This window comes from Portunus trituberculatus, chromosome 5 (genome assembly GCF_017591435.1).
Source record: "Portunus trituberculatus isolate SZX2019 chromosome 5, ASM1759143v1, whole genome shotgun sequence".
NCBI classification, from domain to species: domain Eukaryota; kingdom Metazoa; phylum Arthropoda; class Malacostraca; order Decapoda; family Portunidae; genus Portunus; species Portunus trituberculatus.
This window is the reverse complement of record NC_059259.1, coordinates 7,090,740-7,107,778: the sequence shown is the minus strand read 5'-3', so window position 1 is coordinate 7,107,778 and position 17,039 is coordinate 7,090,740. Positions and strand designations below refer to the sequence as shown.

At 39.5% G+C, this 17,039-nt stretch overlaps 1 protein-coding gene across 1 annotated transcript; it reads left to right on the top strand.

The window, feature by feature from the left end:
• Nucleotides 1–5,464: 5,464 nt before the first annotated feature.
• On the top strand, nucleotides 5,465–10,317 carry LOC123514649 (putative nuclease HARBI1). Its single transcript, XM_045272667.1, has 2 exons — nucleotides 5,465–6,197; nucleotides 8,241–10,317. Exons 1-2 carry the CDS (start codon nucleotides 5,803–5,805, stop codon nucleotides 8,266–8,268), a joined length of 423 nt encoding a protein of 140 aa, XP_045128602.1. The 5' UTR covers nucleotides 5,465–5,802; the 3' UTR covers nucleotides 8,269–10,317.
• The last annotated feature ends 6,722 nt before the right edge of the window (nucleotides 10,318–17,039 follow it).

Here is a 17,039-nt window from a genome sequence, read left to right as displayed (position 1 = left end):
GACCTGAGGAGGTATTATGCTCATTTTCCCTGGAATGATATCTGGGCCCGTATACACAAAACTTGTTAGCACTAACAAATAGCTGTTAAGGGTAATAAATTCCTGTTAAGGTTAACATTTAGCTATTAAGCACTAACAGTGGATACAGAAAACTTGTTAGGGTATTAAAACAAAAGTACTTTTAAGATAAAATTGTTGTGGAGGACTATTAAGCTCTTAGCAAATTCCTGTTAGTAGAAAAGATGGTGGAGCAACAACAACTACAAAGACAACAGCGACGGGACATATTTAACGAGTACAATGACGACGAACTCATCAAACGCTTCAGGATGAACCGTGCTGGTATAATAACAGTGGCTGATTTAGTGAGGGACAAACTTCAATCCCAAACAGAACGGAATCGACCACTGAGTCCTGAGACGAAGGTGGCAATTACCCTAAGATATTTGGCCACAGGTAAAATACAGCACTGCAGCTGTGACGACTTTGGGACCTCGCAAGCAACAATCAGCCGTGTCATTACTCAGACAATTGATGCACTGTCAGAACCAGATATTGTAACTCAATTTGTAAAATTCCCATTGACTCGCTAAGAAGTGCAAGTGAAACAAAAAGAGTTCATGGAGGACTATAGGTTTCCCGGTGTTGTGGGTACCATAGATGGCACACACATTAGAATTGTGGCTCCCAGTGTTGATGAACATTTATATGTAAATAGAAAACGATACCACAGCATCAACGTGCAAGTCGTATTCGATGCCAAGTACTGGATACTTGATGTTTTGGCAAGGTGGCCTGGCTCAGTACATGATACCAGGATATTGGACGAGTCTGGCTTGAAGGCACTTTTTGAACAAAATTATGTCCCAGCAGGATGCTACCTGCTAGGAAACAGAACATAACCTAACATAAATAATAGGATAACAAAGGGCCACCAGGGCCCATCTAGGTTATCCTGTATCAGTCGCACAGCGACCTCATCATCAGTACTTAAAGATACACTTACAAGCACACAATACATTATATACTAATTCTAAATATTTGGCCCATTAACAAGGCTAAGTCCTGCAGTGAAATCCTCTACAATCTGTGGTCCCCATACATGGGGATCATGTCTTGTTTAACTATAGTAAATTTCTTATAAAAACTATCATGCAGTGCTATACATAATTATAAATCTAATAAATTTAAGTGCTTATCTAATTTGTTTTTAAACTAGTGCTATTTACAACCCTCTCTGGCAATGCATTCCAGAAGTCTACCACCCTATGACTAAAGAAATACTTTCTTATATCTAACCTGCAGCCTTGCTTTCTAATCTTCCTGCCATGATTTCTAGTCCTATTTCCCTCCTCTAAGGTAAAGAAAGATCTCACATCTATGTAGTTTGTATCTGAGAACATTTTAAATAACTCTATCATATCACCTCTTATACATCTCCTCTCAAATGAAAACATGTTTAATTCCTTTAATCTATCTCTATACTCCAGGCGCTTTAATGCTGGTATCATCCTAGTTGCTCTTCTCTGAACTGCTTCTAACATGTTGATATCCTGCCTATAGTGGGGTGACCAGGCCTGTATGCAATACTCTAAATGGGGCCTAACATAGGAATTATATAAGCTACGCACCACTTCCTTACTTTTATAACTAACATTTCTATTTATAAAACCCAGGATCCTATTTGCCCTATTTCTTGCTTCTAAACATTGCTTTGAAAATTTCATAGTCCTGTCTATCACTACTCCTAAATCCTTTCCTTCCTCTACTGCCTCTAGCCAACATCCCTCCATCTCATAGTTAAAGTTTGTGTTGTCTTTACCTAAATGCATAACCTGACACTTTTAGAATTAAACTCCATCTGCCACCTGTCTGCCCATGCTATCAGCCTGTCCAGGTCTCGTTGTATTCTGTAATTGTCCTTTTCACCCTGTACTGCACATGCTATCTTAGTATCATCTGCAAACTTTGATACTTTGCTACTAATTCCTATATCTAAATCGTTAATGTACACCAAGAAAAGAAGAGGTCCTAGCACTGATCCTTGGGGTACCCCACTAACCACTTCCTTCCACTCAGACATTGCCCCATTTAATACTACTCTCTGTTTCCTATCAGAAAGCCATTCACTAATCCAATCAACTAACCTACCCCTATCCCATGTAGTCTCAATTTGTACACTAGCCTCCTATGCGGTACCTTATCAAACGCCTTGCTAAAATCTAGATATATAACATCTATGCTATTTCCATCATCTAACTCCTTGGTAATATATTCTAAGATATCGAGCAAATTTGTAAGACAGGACCTCCCTGATCTAAAGCCATGTTGGGTATCTCTAATTAATCTATTCTCATTTAAATGCTCCCAAATACTACCCTTAATGATTTTCTCTAGTATCTTACATACTATACTAGTTAAACTGATCGGTCTATAATTATTCGCATCATCCTTCCTACCTTTTTAAATATTGGAGTAACATTAGCTAACTTCCAGTCCTGAGGTATCTCAGCAAACCTAAGTGATCTTTCAAAGATTAACTTAAGTGCTTCAGAAATACTGTCTACACCCTCCCTAAGTACTCTGGCATGTAGCTCATCAGGACCACTAGCTTTCCTATCGTCTAGTTCAAGAATAAATTTCCTAATAATTCCCGGTTTTATATCAATATTTTCTAAAGCTCTTAAACTACTCGTCGCACTGTTTGTAACAGGATTTCCTATTCTTTCCTAGTAAATACTGAAGAAAATTGTTCATTCAATAATTCTACTATGTCTTCATTTTGATCCACTACTACACCATCTTTTCTGAGTGGTCCAATCCTATCCTTATTTCTTTTATCACTGACCTTGTAATAACTATATAATTTTTGGGATCTTTACTCCCAGCTCTAGCTAGTTTTATCTCTGCCTGCCTTTTACTTTTTTTATAACCTTACTCAAATCATCTCTGACCTGTCTGTACCTAATCAAATCTACATCTTCCCACTTTTCTGCAACTCTCTGTATGCCCTCTTCTTCTCTCTGATCTGGCTACCTATCTCATGAGTCCACCATAATGGCTTCCTGTTTCTCTGCCTTATATCTTTGTAAGGGATACACTGCATCACTATACCCTTTACTACAACCTTAAAAATATCCCACATCTCCTGTGCAGTTTTATTTCCAAAACTATCTTCCCAGTTTACCTCTCCTAATAACTGACGTAACCTACCATAATTGCCTTTCTGATAGTTTGGGACTCTAGTCTTATTCACTATATTATCCCTACTGGAATTAATGATAAATCTAATTATATGATGGTCACTGTTTGCTAAAGTCTCGTACCTCAACTTCCTTTAAACAATGCTCAATATTTGTTAGTACTATGTCTAAAACCTTCCTCCCCCTAGTAGGTTTATCTACCATCTGCACTAAATAGTTATCCTGAAAACTTTCCATAAACTTATTTTCACTAGCATCTCCTACCATCCTCTCCCAGTTTACTGACTTAAGATTAAAATCCCTAAGATAATTGTCTGACTAGTACACCCCTATTTATCTCATCTACCATAAGGTTGTCTACATCTGCTGACTGGTTAGGTGGTCTATAAAAGCTCCTACTCTAATAACCTTACTTTTGTTTACTCTAACATCCAGCCATAAGGACTCTACTCTGTTATCTACCTTAATACCATTAACCTGACTGGAAATGAAGGATTTTTACATAAATAACTACTCCTCCACCTATCCTACCAATTCTCTGGTGTAAATACATAATGTATCCATCTACTTCATATTCTTTCCTATTTTCCTAAACTTTTCCTCATTTACCCATGCCTCTGTGACACATACAACATCTAAGTCCTCCTCAACTATATAACTAGATAACTCGTCCTTCTTGTTCCTAAGACTCCTGGCATTTACATAAAAACATTTAAGTCCTGCTACCTTCCTAGATGCTGTCTCCTTATTTGGAATCCTAATCTTATTCTCTCCTATTTGCACCTGGAAATCTTTCCTAATCTTTTCACTATCTCTGTTTATCCTATCTAATTTATGTCTAGCATCTTTCTTCTGGAATGCATTTGCTACCTCACCCCCTACACTCCATCCCAACTCCCCTCCAGACATCCACTCAGCACATCCACACCCTTCCTACTCAGATGCACACCATCCCTAGCATACAAATCCCTTCGCCCATAGAACCTATCCCATACATCCACAAAGCTGACACCCACATCCTTACACATCCCTTTTACCTGATCATTCACACCAATGGCTCTAGACAACCATTCCTGCTAACATACACACGAGGCAAGATTCCTGACACTACACACCTCCTACCACTCTCCCTTATCTTGCCTAACATTTCCCGAAATCTTGCCACTAACTCCTCCGACCCACCTGCTCTGACATCGTTCCCACCTACGTGCAAAACTACTACACCCCCCTCTCCATCCCCCAACCTCTTCTGCACCTCCTCACTCACTGCCTTCACACCTGCACCAGGCATACACACGTTCGTCCTCCTATCCCTGTCTTTCCCACAGAAAGTGCTATCTAAATACCTAACCTGAGAGTCACCCACCACACACACCTGAGGTGTGCTAGGCACAACCATCCTCCTCCTCTCCTCTACCCCCTTCTTTCTCCTTTCACTCACCACAACCACTTCATTCACTCCACTCTCACTCTCACTCTCCCCCTCCCCCTCCCCCTCCAACAAACCGAACCTATTTTCACACTCAACAGGTTTAGTCCTATCCTCCCTAACTGCCTCCGCTTTCCTTCCCCTCGCAACCTGCCATCTCTGCCCATCCTGACTACTATCTTTCCCAGTCTGGCTCGCCTGCTCCCTCTTCCCCACTCTGCTCTTCCCGACAGAGGGCCAAGCCACCCTGTCGCCCTCAGAAGGTCCAACCTTCGGCCTAACACTGATCTCCTGCCTAATTTTTTCCACTGCCTCCCCAAGCCTCTTAACCTCCTCCTTCAACTCAAAGATGAGAACTTTGTTCGCACTTTTCCCCTCACTTAGCTTTCTGATTTCCTCTCGCAATTCTCGGTGCTCAAGAGAAAGAACTAAATTCTCGCTCTTGAGCCTACACACCATACACTCAGAAAAGTCAACGACCTTCCTGTCATGCCCACACATCTCACACACAACAAACTCTCCCAATCCCATCTCAACACTCTCTTTCACGCACTCAATCACACTCTGATATACCTCAGTAGCTACCGCCATACTAATTTACAATTTGTTAACTCACAAACAAATAAAAATACTTGGTGACGGCGGGGTCGGGGAACCGCGGTGGTGGGGGGGGGCCTAAGTGAGGTTAACTAATCCTCTTTCAAGGTCAACTTGACGGTTACAAGCCTAGTCTCCTCGCTCTACCAAAATACTTTTAACTCACAAACACTGATTCTAACCACTATTTCACTCTAATCTAACACTTGCAGTACACACTTTCACTTCACTAACACTCAAAAGCACCACACACAGACACCAAGCACAAGCACCACTCGCTAACTATAAAAACCACAGCCAAAGACGGAGCGCACACACAACACGTCCACTAGCCACCGCAGCTATCCTTGCAAGGAGTGGTTGCTGACGCCTTATCTAAACCCCCTGGCTGGCGTTCAGACAAACTATAACACGTAAGATAAAATCATGTGTCTTATGCTATATAGTACAGTTTATTTTAAAGGGGATATTGTTCTCTCCAGTCTAGGTAGTAGTCATTACTTAATGTGGTAACAACCAAAATACCAATACAGTATAGAATTCCTCTTCAGTACAGATTTCCTCTTCAACACTATGCAGCTTATAGATGCTACTGTATATACTGCAATACCTCACCTTATGATGGTTAACAATTATTGCAGAGCACACAAGAGGACGCATTGTGTAGTAGAGAGGGGGATTAGCCAGCTCAAGCGACGGTTCCATGTACTTCATGGTGAAGTACGATTGTCCCCAGAGAAGACATGCAAAATCGTCTATGTCTGTGCTTTGCTCCACAACATGTGTAAGCAGTTTAACATTCCACTGCCTATCAACGAGGAAGATGAACTGTTCGACGATGCAGCTGAAGGGGACATAGGTGCAGATGAAGAAGAGCCAGGTGAAGCAGAGATACCTCCTAATCCTGGTAGACTGGCTGGCCCTAACGGACATCCATTTCGAGATTACATTGCCAATCTTCATTTCAGGTATGTGCTACTTATCCTTATCAATTTTTCTGAATGTACTGTACAATACAGTATACTGTATACATTACAATATATGTTCACTAAATTGATAAATGTTTAAGTACTGTACTTATTACCCTTGCTTAGAGATGCAGTACTGTTTTCTTGTCAGAAATCAACTCATCTAATAAACTAAACTAAATTGAAATTCATTAAAATTAAATGTATTTAAACTAAACTAAATTAAACTAATCTAAATTATTCCAAACTAAATTAAACAAAATTAAATTTTATTGGATGAAATTAAACAAAAGTTAAATTAAACTTAAGTAACTAACTAAATAGAACTGAATTAAAGTATTAGGTCTTTTCTCAGGCATCCAACATTTACCTACCTACAACCATAAATGAAAGAATGAAAAAAAATATTTATGTAAAACAAAAACATTAAAAATTAAAACTGATTGAAAACTCTACATTTGTAAAGCCCAGCCATTTTCACTTCAAGAGTATTTTAACACATTTTTTAGAGCCTGAGGTATCTTTTAAGGCATTCTACAATGAGTTAGACCTGAAACAGAAACGTAAACAAATAAAATATAAAGAATAAATTTTACGTTTAACAAATATAAAGTATGAATTTTACGTTTAACAAGACTAAAACACCATTCCAAATTCCACATATTTGACTCAATGGGTTTATTTCTCACTTAAAAGAGTATTAGTGATTCTTTGATATCATAAGGGTCCTGTGATAGATCAAGATAAAAAAAACCTAAATGGAAAGTCATAAATTTTGACCTTTGAAAAGGTTCATACTTAGCCATAAAACACCACTAAACAAACAAAGGTGCGGAACACACTTCAGATGCAGCGAAATGTGTATAAAAAATCAAAACAAAAAAACATACCATGGAAGTGTAATATTATTGATAGAAAATTTTAGGAAAGTATTTAAACCAAAAAACTTGAGTCAGGCCCGGGAGGCCACGTGGAGGCAATGTCAGTAGAACAGCTGGCGCCTTATATTACCTTTATTACCTGACCACAATAATTACCTGCAGTATCGGGAGTATTCGGCCACTGGATATGAAATGCTACACTAGTGGCTCCGTTTTGAATGTAATGCACTGTAGAGGACATGGTGAAGGTAGTAAAATTTAGCTTGGTTCTGGGTGTGTTTCAGTGTGTTAATGAGTATTTTGGATATATGAGTGTTTTTTGTTAGTGTGTCGGGATGTGTGGTGAGACTGAACAGTGAACAGCCCACCACTACCAGTGTCAGTCTGTACTACATCTGTTATTCATGAGGATTTATATACTTATACAAATTTCACATCAATTAATTAGTTATTTGTCTTTCTTTTCGTTATCATGTCCAGCTCTGGTTATTTGGCGAAGCAGTAAATATTTTGTTTCTAGTTTTATAGCGAGTGTTTGCATCTCCCGCGTGAAAAGAAAAAAAAAAAGGTATCTGAAAGACAGAATATGAAATTTCTTTTATTTTCTATTTCTATCACCTCAATTCTTAATACGTGTGTGTGTGTTTTTGACACACACCGAGGTGATTTGATAGTAAGTAGAGGAATAAATAAATTTTCTCTATTTTGTCCATCAAAATTAATCCATCTAGCTCCCAATTCATCAATCTATCTGTTTTCTATCTATCTACCAATCAAGTTACCTGCTTATCTGTCAATCAGTCTATCTCTCCACACAGACATGCAAATATAACAAGCTGGTGGCAAGGGTGTGTTGGGTGTCAGGATGTCCATGAGTGTGGGTGTTGGGAGTCTTATTACTGGGTTGACTGCAAGAGTTGACCAGTATTCTCAATATTTCATGGCTTTCTCTGGTGCACTCGTTAACTCTCTGCCTGCTTCTGTGTTTCCTTTAGAATTTTTATTGAAGTAAGCCAATCATACTTTTACATCAGGAAAAAATATAATAACAATAATAAGCTTCAGATACCACTACTCTCTCTCTCTCTCTCTCTCTCTCTTCGTTGTTTCATGATGTCATGTATGAGTTAAGAGTTTTTTAATGCATTTATTGTTTTTTTAGTTGCAGATACAAGAGCAGTGAAGAATGAACCTTTCAAGAGCAGTGAAGAATGAACCTTTCTGGAAAGTTTCAGCACCTTGGCTTTGTAGTCCACAATGCTTCTGGCCTTTTGACCTGTGGATCTTGAGAAGGTGAGTTGTAAAAGTTTAGAAGACTGCCCCTCGGCTATTGTTGATGTGTCCCCTCCCTCCTCTTTCTCTCTGATGCAGTACTTTCCACGGCATCTTTAAAATATTGTATAAGCAAATTTTATTCAAAAGAAAATATTGAGTTTTGTCGTACCTTAAAGACATTAGGGAGTCACAGTATGCCGAGTCTCAAATGGATATAATTTGGAGCTGGAACCTTGAAAACTGTGAAGGTACATTTTGGATAATTTTTGAATAATTATAAACCTTCACTTTTTGTACTTGCCATTTCTCTCTGTGCACAGGAGAGGTGACCTATGGCAATCTTAAAAATATAAGAACATAAGAAAATGAGGATAGCTGCAAGAGGCTGCCAGGCCTACACATCTTTTTAGACATACTCCTTTGCATTGATTCTATAGATATATCCTTCCTATAATATGGAGACCAGAAGTGTATCAATTATAATCTAGAAGTGGTCTGACCAGTGCCAAATATGATTCTAATGTATTATTTAAATTAATTCTAGTATGTACCTTATTTGCTGAAATATTTCTAGTGTTTATGCATTGCTTTCTTAGACCAAGATTAGAGCTAACTATACCTACTAAATCTTTTATATTCTGAAGGTACCAGGGCTTCTTTGTTTACTACATACATATTGTGGGGTTGAATTTTCTCTACCTACAGTTAAGTCCAGATATTAAGCAGAGTTTATGGCAAACAAATAACTGAAACGGCAAAACAAACTTCCCCCATCTCCACCTACCTCCTCCACCCACATATAATCACCCCAGGGGGAACAATGTTGTAAGTAGATTTCTACAGCCTCTATTCTCTCCCACACTTAAAAAAAACTTCATTAATTCTATTGATCATGTTTACAAGCTCATTTGTAATCAGTAGAGCAGCCAGTCTCCTGCTATTTGTACACTCCAGTTAATTGACAGTCCCAAGTGAGGAGGTTGGGAGGCAGGATGCATCAGGGTAACATCCTGTAGAACAAACCCCTGATCTCAGAGATAAATATACCTTATAAAATCAGTTTATCTATTTATATTTATTGTTGTTTTATGTTTCTATACAATATTTGTTATTTATAAATTTTTTTTCTTCCCTAAAAATGTGAAAAAATTGGGGTGCTTTTTTTGGGAGATTGGAGTAGATTAATGGCATATCAATTCATTTCAAAAGGAAAAATTTGTTGAGTTATGAGCAAATTTAGATACGAGATCGATCACAGAACCAATTAAACTTGTATTTTGAGGTACCACTATACTTTGCATTTATTAATGTTCAACAATGCAAAGTACTTAGCACGTCTAGAGGAAATCTACACAATAGGTACACAGTAAGTAACGAGGCCTTGGTAGGTTCAAAATATGGTAAAGATTTAGGAGTTATGGTTTGCTTTGAACTTGGTTGAAGAAAGTAACGTAGAGAGGCTAATAGGGTGCTAGGATGCAATTTTAGGAGTTTAAAAAGCATAAGTCTCAAAATATTAAAATTGTATTTGACGCTGGTCAGACTGCATCTAGATTGTGCAGTACAGTTCTGGTTTCCTTCCACATTATAGGAAGGATATAGGTCTAATAGAATCAGTGCAAAGGAGAAAGTCAAAAAAGATGCAGGGGATGAGATTACTCAAACTAAATTTGCATTCCTTAGAGATACGTAGGTTATCTTTTGATGATTAAAATCACATTAACCATGAAAATATTAAGATTGCCATAGGTCACCCTCTGTTTTTACTGTGTGAATTGCTTTCACCAGTCCAGTTTGTCATCTGTGCATAGTGAGAAATGACAAAATTACAAAAAATACACATCTAATAAATTATCCAAAAGTACCTTCAAAGGTTTGCATATTCAGGTGATACATGCAGGATAAGCCTTTATAATGTGAAATGTTAATCTTATGCTAAATTATTTTTTTTTTTTTTTTTTTTTTTTTTTACTGAAATCTAGATATTAATTTTCTTTGTCAACTGTTCAGGTAGATAGAATATAAGTAGTTGAATAAATAATGGCTGGAAGTCATAAACTTTATTTTACAAATACCTAAACAGACTTCATTGTTTGTCTCTCTTCCAGACCACCTTGACAAATCCTATCATTTTCTATCCAGAGAGACCTGAAGTATTATGACTACCAATAAATATGAGTAAAAATTCAAGCTCTGATACCGTCATTAACTAACATACATATATACATTTACATATTCATGCCTCCTAGAACAAAACCAGAAAATGGAATAATATACATGTTTGCCACACCTGCAGCAGAACACACTGCTGCCTCAACACCTCAACACCTGCTCACTATGTACACAACAACAACTTCAGGGAGCCTCAGAGTAACATGATCCCCTGCCTCATACTAATTTCTACTCCTTTTTCTCCTTACTTAGTTTATCATGAATTTTGTGAAGTAAAATGCACTTCAGTGAGTGTACATCCCTGATTCAAGACCAACAATGCATCTTCACAAGGCAGCAGCTTCTTCCTCACTGCCTGTAGGTGAGTGATAAAGTGGGAGCTATCAACAGGGGATTCATTTTACCCAGGATAGCAGTTGGAAGATGAGTGTAGCACTGCTTGAGGCTGCTGCTACACAAGACCTTCTGCTGCCACTGATATGCATGAGGGAATATGTATGTGGCATGTTTTTAAGTACTGTACAGGGGAAATAAATAGAACATATCACATTGTTGGGTCAGCATGACACAATGAGGGAGCAGCAGCAGCAGCAGCAGCTTGGGGTGAATGCAAAGGAAGGAAAACTTTAACATGTTTGCTAGTTGTAGTGGCAGGCTGTTGTACCCTCTTCCCCATGTGCCTGGGAGTATTAAGGCTGACACAACACTTGTCCCTCACTATTGGCTTGCAGGTGCATGGGGAGGTGTAGTCAGACTGCCACCTGAGCCAAGCTGAATGAAGGGGAGTGAGGGGGATGCTGGAAGGATGCACCAGTTCAATGATTCTGTAGTGATGTCTCTTCTTGACTATTTAGTGAATGTGGATGAAAGCAAACACCTGATAGTGATGGCACTGTCTGAGCCCAAGTGATGTGTTCTCAAATGTTCCTACATCCCATTTGGACAAATTTTTACAGACCTCATTGGATGTAACTGTGTTTTCAAGGATGTTGTCATAATTGTAGTGAAAGTTTATCAATGACTTCACCAAATATTCTGCATTATTATCAATGAGGAAGAACATCCATGAAAACCCAACTAATGCATCTTTATGGCCTGTCAGAACAGTCCTAATTGATGAAAACACACTGAGAATACTGGAGACATTTTACACTTGACTTTGTATAATCCCCACCACTTCCACATCCATCTCGGCCAGTGTGAATTGCCTGCTGTGAGCCGCTGCACCTACCTGCTTCAACTCAGCCCCAAAACAAATCCTGCCAGTCCCTTCATCACACTCCTAGTTAATTGTTACTGAACAGGATGTGTTAGGTATGAATCTAATCAGGTGGTGTGGCTCACGGCAGTCAATAAACACACAGAAAATGCTGAGTGATGCTCATGAAGGTGTTGGGGACTATACCCTTCACCAGCACATCATATAGTAAGTTATTGATTATTCCATGCCCTTCAACATGCCCTGTCCACTTTTACTCCTAGGGAAGAAATATTACTCTAGTGAATCAGATCCCTTAATGAATGAAGCACACGCATGAATGCATGCATTCACACACACACACACACACACACACACACACACACACACACACACACACACACACACACACACACACACACACCTCAATCAATGAAGCACACACACACGTCCCGGTAGCTCAGTGGTTAGAGCGCTGGCTTCACAAGCCAGAGGACCGGGGTTCGATTCCCCGGCCAGGTGGAAATATTTGGGTGTGTCTCCTTTCACGTGTAGCCCCTGTTCACCTAGCAGTGAGTAGGTACGGGATGTAAATTGAGGAGTTGTGACCTTGTTGTCCCGGTGTGTGGTGTGTGCCTAGTCTCAGGCTTATCCAAAGATCGGAAATAATGAGCTCTGAGCTTGCTCTGTAGGGTAACGTCTGGCTGTCTCGTCAGAGACTGCAGCAGATCAGTGAAACACACACACACACACACCTCAATGAATGAAACATACACACACACACACACACAACTTCAATGAATGAAACATACAAACACGCACGTGCGTACACACACACAACCTCAATGAATGAAGCGCACACGCACACGCGCACACACACACACACACTTTCACACACACTCGGTAGCTCAGTGGTTAGAGCGCTGGCTTCACAAGCCAGAGGACCGGGGTTTGATTCCCCGGCAGGGTGGAGATATTTGGGTGTCTCCTTTCACGTGTAGCCCCTGTTCACCTAGCAGTGAGTAGGTACGGGATGTAAATCGAGGAGTTGTGACCTTGTTGTCCCGGTGTGTGGTGTGTGCCTGGCCTCAGGCCTATCGAAGATCGGAAATAATGAGCTCTGAGCTCGTTCCTTCTGTCTTGTCAGAGACTGCAGCAGATCAAACAAACAGTGAAACACACACACACACACACACACACACTCACTCACTCACTCACTCACTCACTCACTCACTCACTCACTCACTCACACACACACACACACACACACACACACACACACACACACACACACACACACACACACACACACACACACACACTCACTCACTCACTCACTCACTCACACACACACACACACACACACACAACCTGAATGAATGAAACATGTTTGCATGCACACTGGCACATGCACACCTGTTTCAAAAGGTTGCCCTCCATTAATAATTAATCCCTTTCAATATTCAGTACCCATTGTCTAACTCATGAACACAAGTGTTTTCATTACTACTGAAAGGAAACACTGTCCCAATCATTTACCATGCAATAGTGACTCCTGAGGGGGAACTCCTTCTCAAGTCTAGCAGCTGAGATTAACAAGTTAGGTTGGCTTAATAAGTTTAAAGTTACAAAGGATTCATGTGTTCCAAATTGAGGAATTCTAGACATTACCTCACTTTACAGCCAAACTGACCTTAATAAAGGTAAGTTAAAACAGGAACTTTCTGCTGTCATGGTGCTTTTGGAACAGCTCACCAGGTAAAGATAGGCAATATTCTCTTGAAGTGAGATAAAATATTGATTGATCAATTTGATTTATGGCACCGTAACACTGTTTGTGTGGAATGGCACCTATGAAGTACAGTACAGGGGTTTCTCAACTTGTGTTTTTAGAATATTCAATTTTGGAGTAACGAAGTAAAAACACCTAGGAAATTTGTTCTTATTACACAGATTATTTACAATAACCAATAAGAGTACAAAGAAATTATTATGATTTGATACTAAATTGGTGTATGAATGTAAATGTGTTTACTTATTTGTGCAATTTCTTTGAAAAATGGATGCAAGGTATATATGATTGTATTATATACTCTACTTCATTCATCTGTAGATAACGGCATTTGCAAGAGTTCTTATATTGTTAATATTTATGTTAAAAAAGCACTATATGTATAGTGATTCGTAACGCATGCGTATCTGTGATCTGTATTCAAGCAGAACCAGCTCCGAGAATTGGGACCAGTTCTTACTGGCCCCTGGCGGAACCATCAGAACCACTTCTTTGATTGCTTCCTGCCCAACTCTACTGTGCAGTTACTTTAGTAATCATATTCTCATTATGCAATTTTTACATTATGCAATCCCCTCAGGAATATATCCTTTACATAATCCAAGAAATCCCTGTATACAAAGAATTCATTTCTTGCTTATGGAGACTCCTTCAAGAGTTGTTCCCTATCCCATGCCTCACGTTAGGCTGGCTGCCAACGGAAAAGAAATTATCATAAAGAAACTTCAACTTTCTCCTACCATGTCCAAAGTTCACATTTATTCATACAGTGAGCACTGAAAGTACTGGGCCCAACCTTCACTAGGGAGGCAAATGTGCACTTATTTCCACAAATATAAGCAGACATAATTGGCACAATCCCAGATAAACATTGATATATGAATGTTTCATAATGATCTGGGGTTATTGCAGTGGGAATGTGGGGAATGATAGACTCTAGAAAGTGATTATGAATGGGGATTACAACGTCCAAGTTCTCAAGGAAGTTTTTTTTTTTTTTCTGGGGGAGGGGAGGGTCATACCACTATTTAAGTGCTCATTGTAGTATCTAATCTCATTTTCCAGTACAAATACATTAAGCCCAAACCAATACCTGCCAGGCTCACAAGTCACAACACAAACTGACAAGTTGCTTCTGGCATGGCACAGTAAATAACCATTCCAACAAACTCTTCATAGAAAAAAAAGTCCCTGAAAGCCTCAGTTATATAAAATTTTGTGGCCCACAAGATGCATTTCTTCCCATAAAAAAATATCCCTAACATTATGCTAATATAATCTTAGTTGTATCAGGGGTGAGGTACCCAAAGCATCTCATGGACTACAAAACAAGGTCATTGTTGGCTCAGTAACTTAATGGAATGGCACTCCTTGAATCCTCACAATGTGGCTCACACACTTTGATGCAATACAGCAGAGTCAACTTCCCAAAACAATCCAAATTTAACAAACATTGAACACAAACAAATAAAATTCAGTAACCTGGTAAATAATGAAGTACAAATGGTATTTTGCTGTGCATGTTTTGTTCCTGTGAGGAGAAGGTTACGTTACCATTTGTAGTGACACCAAGTTGCCAACCAGACACTCCAAATACTCCAATCATTACTCTAACCTACTTGAACATTCATTACTTGACACGTCTCCACAATGCCAACACTGATTCTTGCTACACCTTTTTGTCCTAAATGAGATGAAACAAGTCTACGTAATGATAATTAAAACATGCACGCACACACACACACAACATTCTCACACACATACACATGCATACATACACTATATATATTTATATATATGCATATATCTATGTATATAAATCCAATTCTACATTAAATATTTCTATACAAGTTTTCAAAGAGGGAGATACAACAATACTTGCAGTGAAAGGCAAACAGACAATGGAATAACATCTTTTGTCCTTGGTTATCACAGAATTGTTTTTGCCTCACACTCACCGGAGCACTGGGCGTCAATGCTCGGCTCTCAGGGAAAGCAGACATGGCTCATCAAAACAGCACATAGCTAGTGAAGGAATCCAGGGTTTTGATTGCAGTGGAATTTTGATGCAAATAATCAGGATGTTGACTTGATCCCCCCAAACTAACATTATCATAATTATGCACAATTTGGTGACAATTAAAGACTTAAACCTGGTGTGCTAGTACATACTACTTGCATCCCGCAGGAAAAGGAGTCTCCCAATGCCTCACTTTGCATGTACACAAGCGACCCAAAACACTGCAACACTCCCTCAGCTAAATATCACAATGCAACAATCACACAGACACCACGCCAAATGCTGACATGCTGAGTGATGCATCATAAAGCACTACGAGAGAACTCTTAACTTATCATTTCCTCAGCAGCGCATAACAGTGCATTCCAGATCGGTGCGGTTGTCATGGGATATGCATGTATAAAATTAGGACCGACATGTCTCGTGAATATTGAAATTTATCTGCTGACAATGTACTGCTGTTGAATGTCTTTGGCTGTAATTTGCAACAGTTTCATCAGCACAGCAAGGAAGCAAGCACTTTAAGGATCACAGATGCACTCTACATGCACAAATAAAGGAAGCCACTTGATTCAGCCAGATTTGTTCACTTTCCTCTCAACAGAATACCCACTCAACATTTCCTGGGGCCCACACTCATTCCTTTTGGTGCTTCATCATATATCACAAAAAAACTTGTGTCTAAAGATTGCCCTCGGGATTCAGTACAGAGGATTCATTTATGGGGATGCATTTCGAGATCACAGTCAGTGGCAACAATGATGTATGGGCAGTAAAAAACAGAGGTACCTATCAAGAGAAGATTTTGCACTTGAAAATACTCCCCCAAAATATTTCCTCAGTCATAAGATCCCAGAGCAAGTCTGGGAGGATGAGAAGGCATTCCCTCACTCTCCAAAAGCCCCCTGAAGCACAGCCTGCAGGGAGATTGCTGCAAAGCTAACAACAAAGACAATTTGCAGTGACCTCAGCAGATCCTGCTATGCCTAAAGCTTGGGAGGCTTTACTCCTCCAGTGGTAAGAATGTCTTCTTGGCCCAGGAGGGAAGGTGCAGGGCAGCTTGTGTGGAAAGCAGCCAGCAAGACAGAGAAAAGCATAGCACTCCAAGGAGGATGTATAATGTTGAGTCAATCTTTGAAAAAGTCAGAGAACACTTCCAGGAAAAACTTCCTTTCTGATGGATCACATCAATTGGAATCCATTTCTCTGCAGCAGCAAACTAACCTGAGATGCACCAACTCTATCATTTCCTTCAGTCTCTCATTATACTAGCTTGAGCACAGCTTCTTTGGAAATCAAGTATACATGGCTGGTTCTCTGCACAAGGAGCCTCTATGCTGGTGTACACAGACAGGCTTCGCTTATGAAAGACCATTAAACACTTGACTGCATGACTGCATGATGAGTTTTCCTTAATCTGTGCTTCCTTTGGGCCACACTGGCTGCTTCTAAGTGGATCAAGACAAATTACAGAGGCATATGTTCAAGGGTTATCACAGCCTTC

Coding starts and splice junctions, on each gene's coding strand:
- LOC123514649 (XM_045272667.1), top strand. CDS start 5,803: ATGCAGCTTATAGATGCTACTGTATATACTGCAATACCTCACCTTATG. Junction 6,198..8,240: donor ATTGCCAATCTTCATTTCAG/GTATGTGCTACT, acceptor TTGTTTTTTTAG/TTGCAGATACAAGAGCAGTG.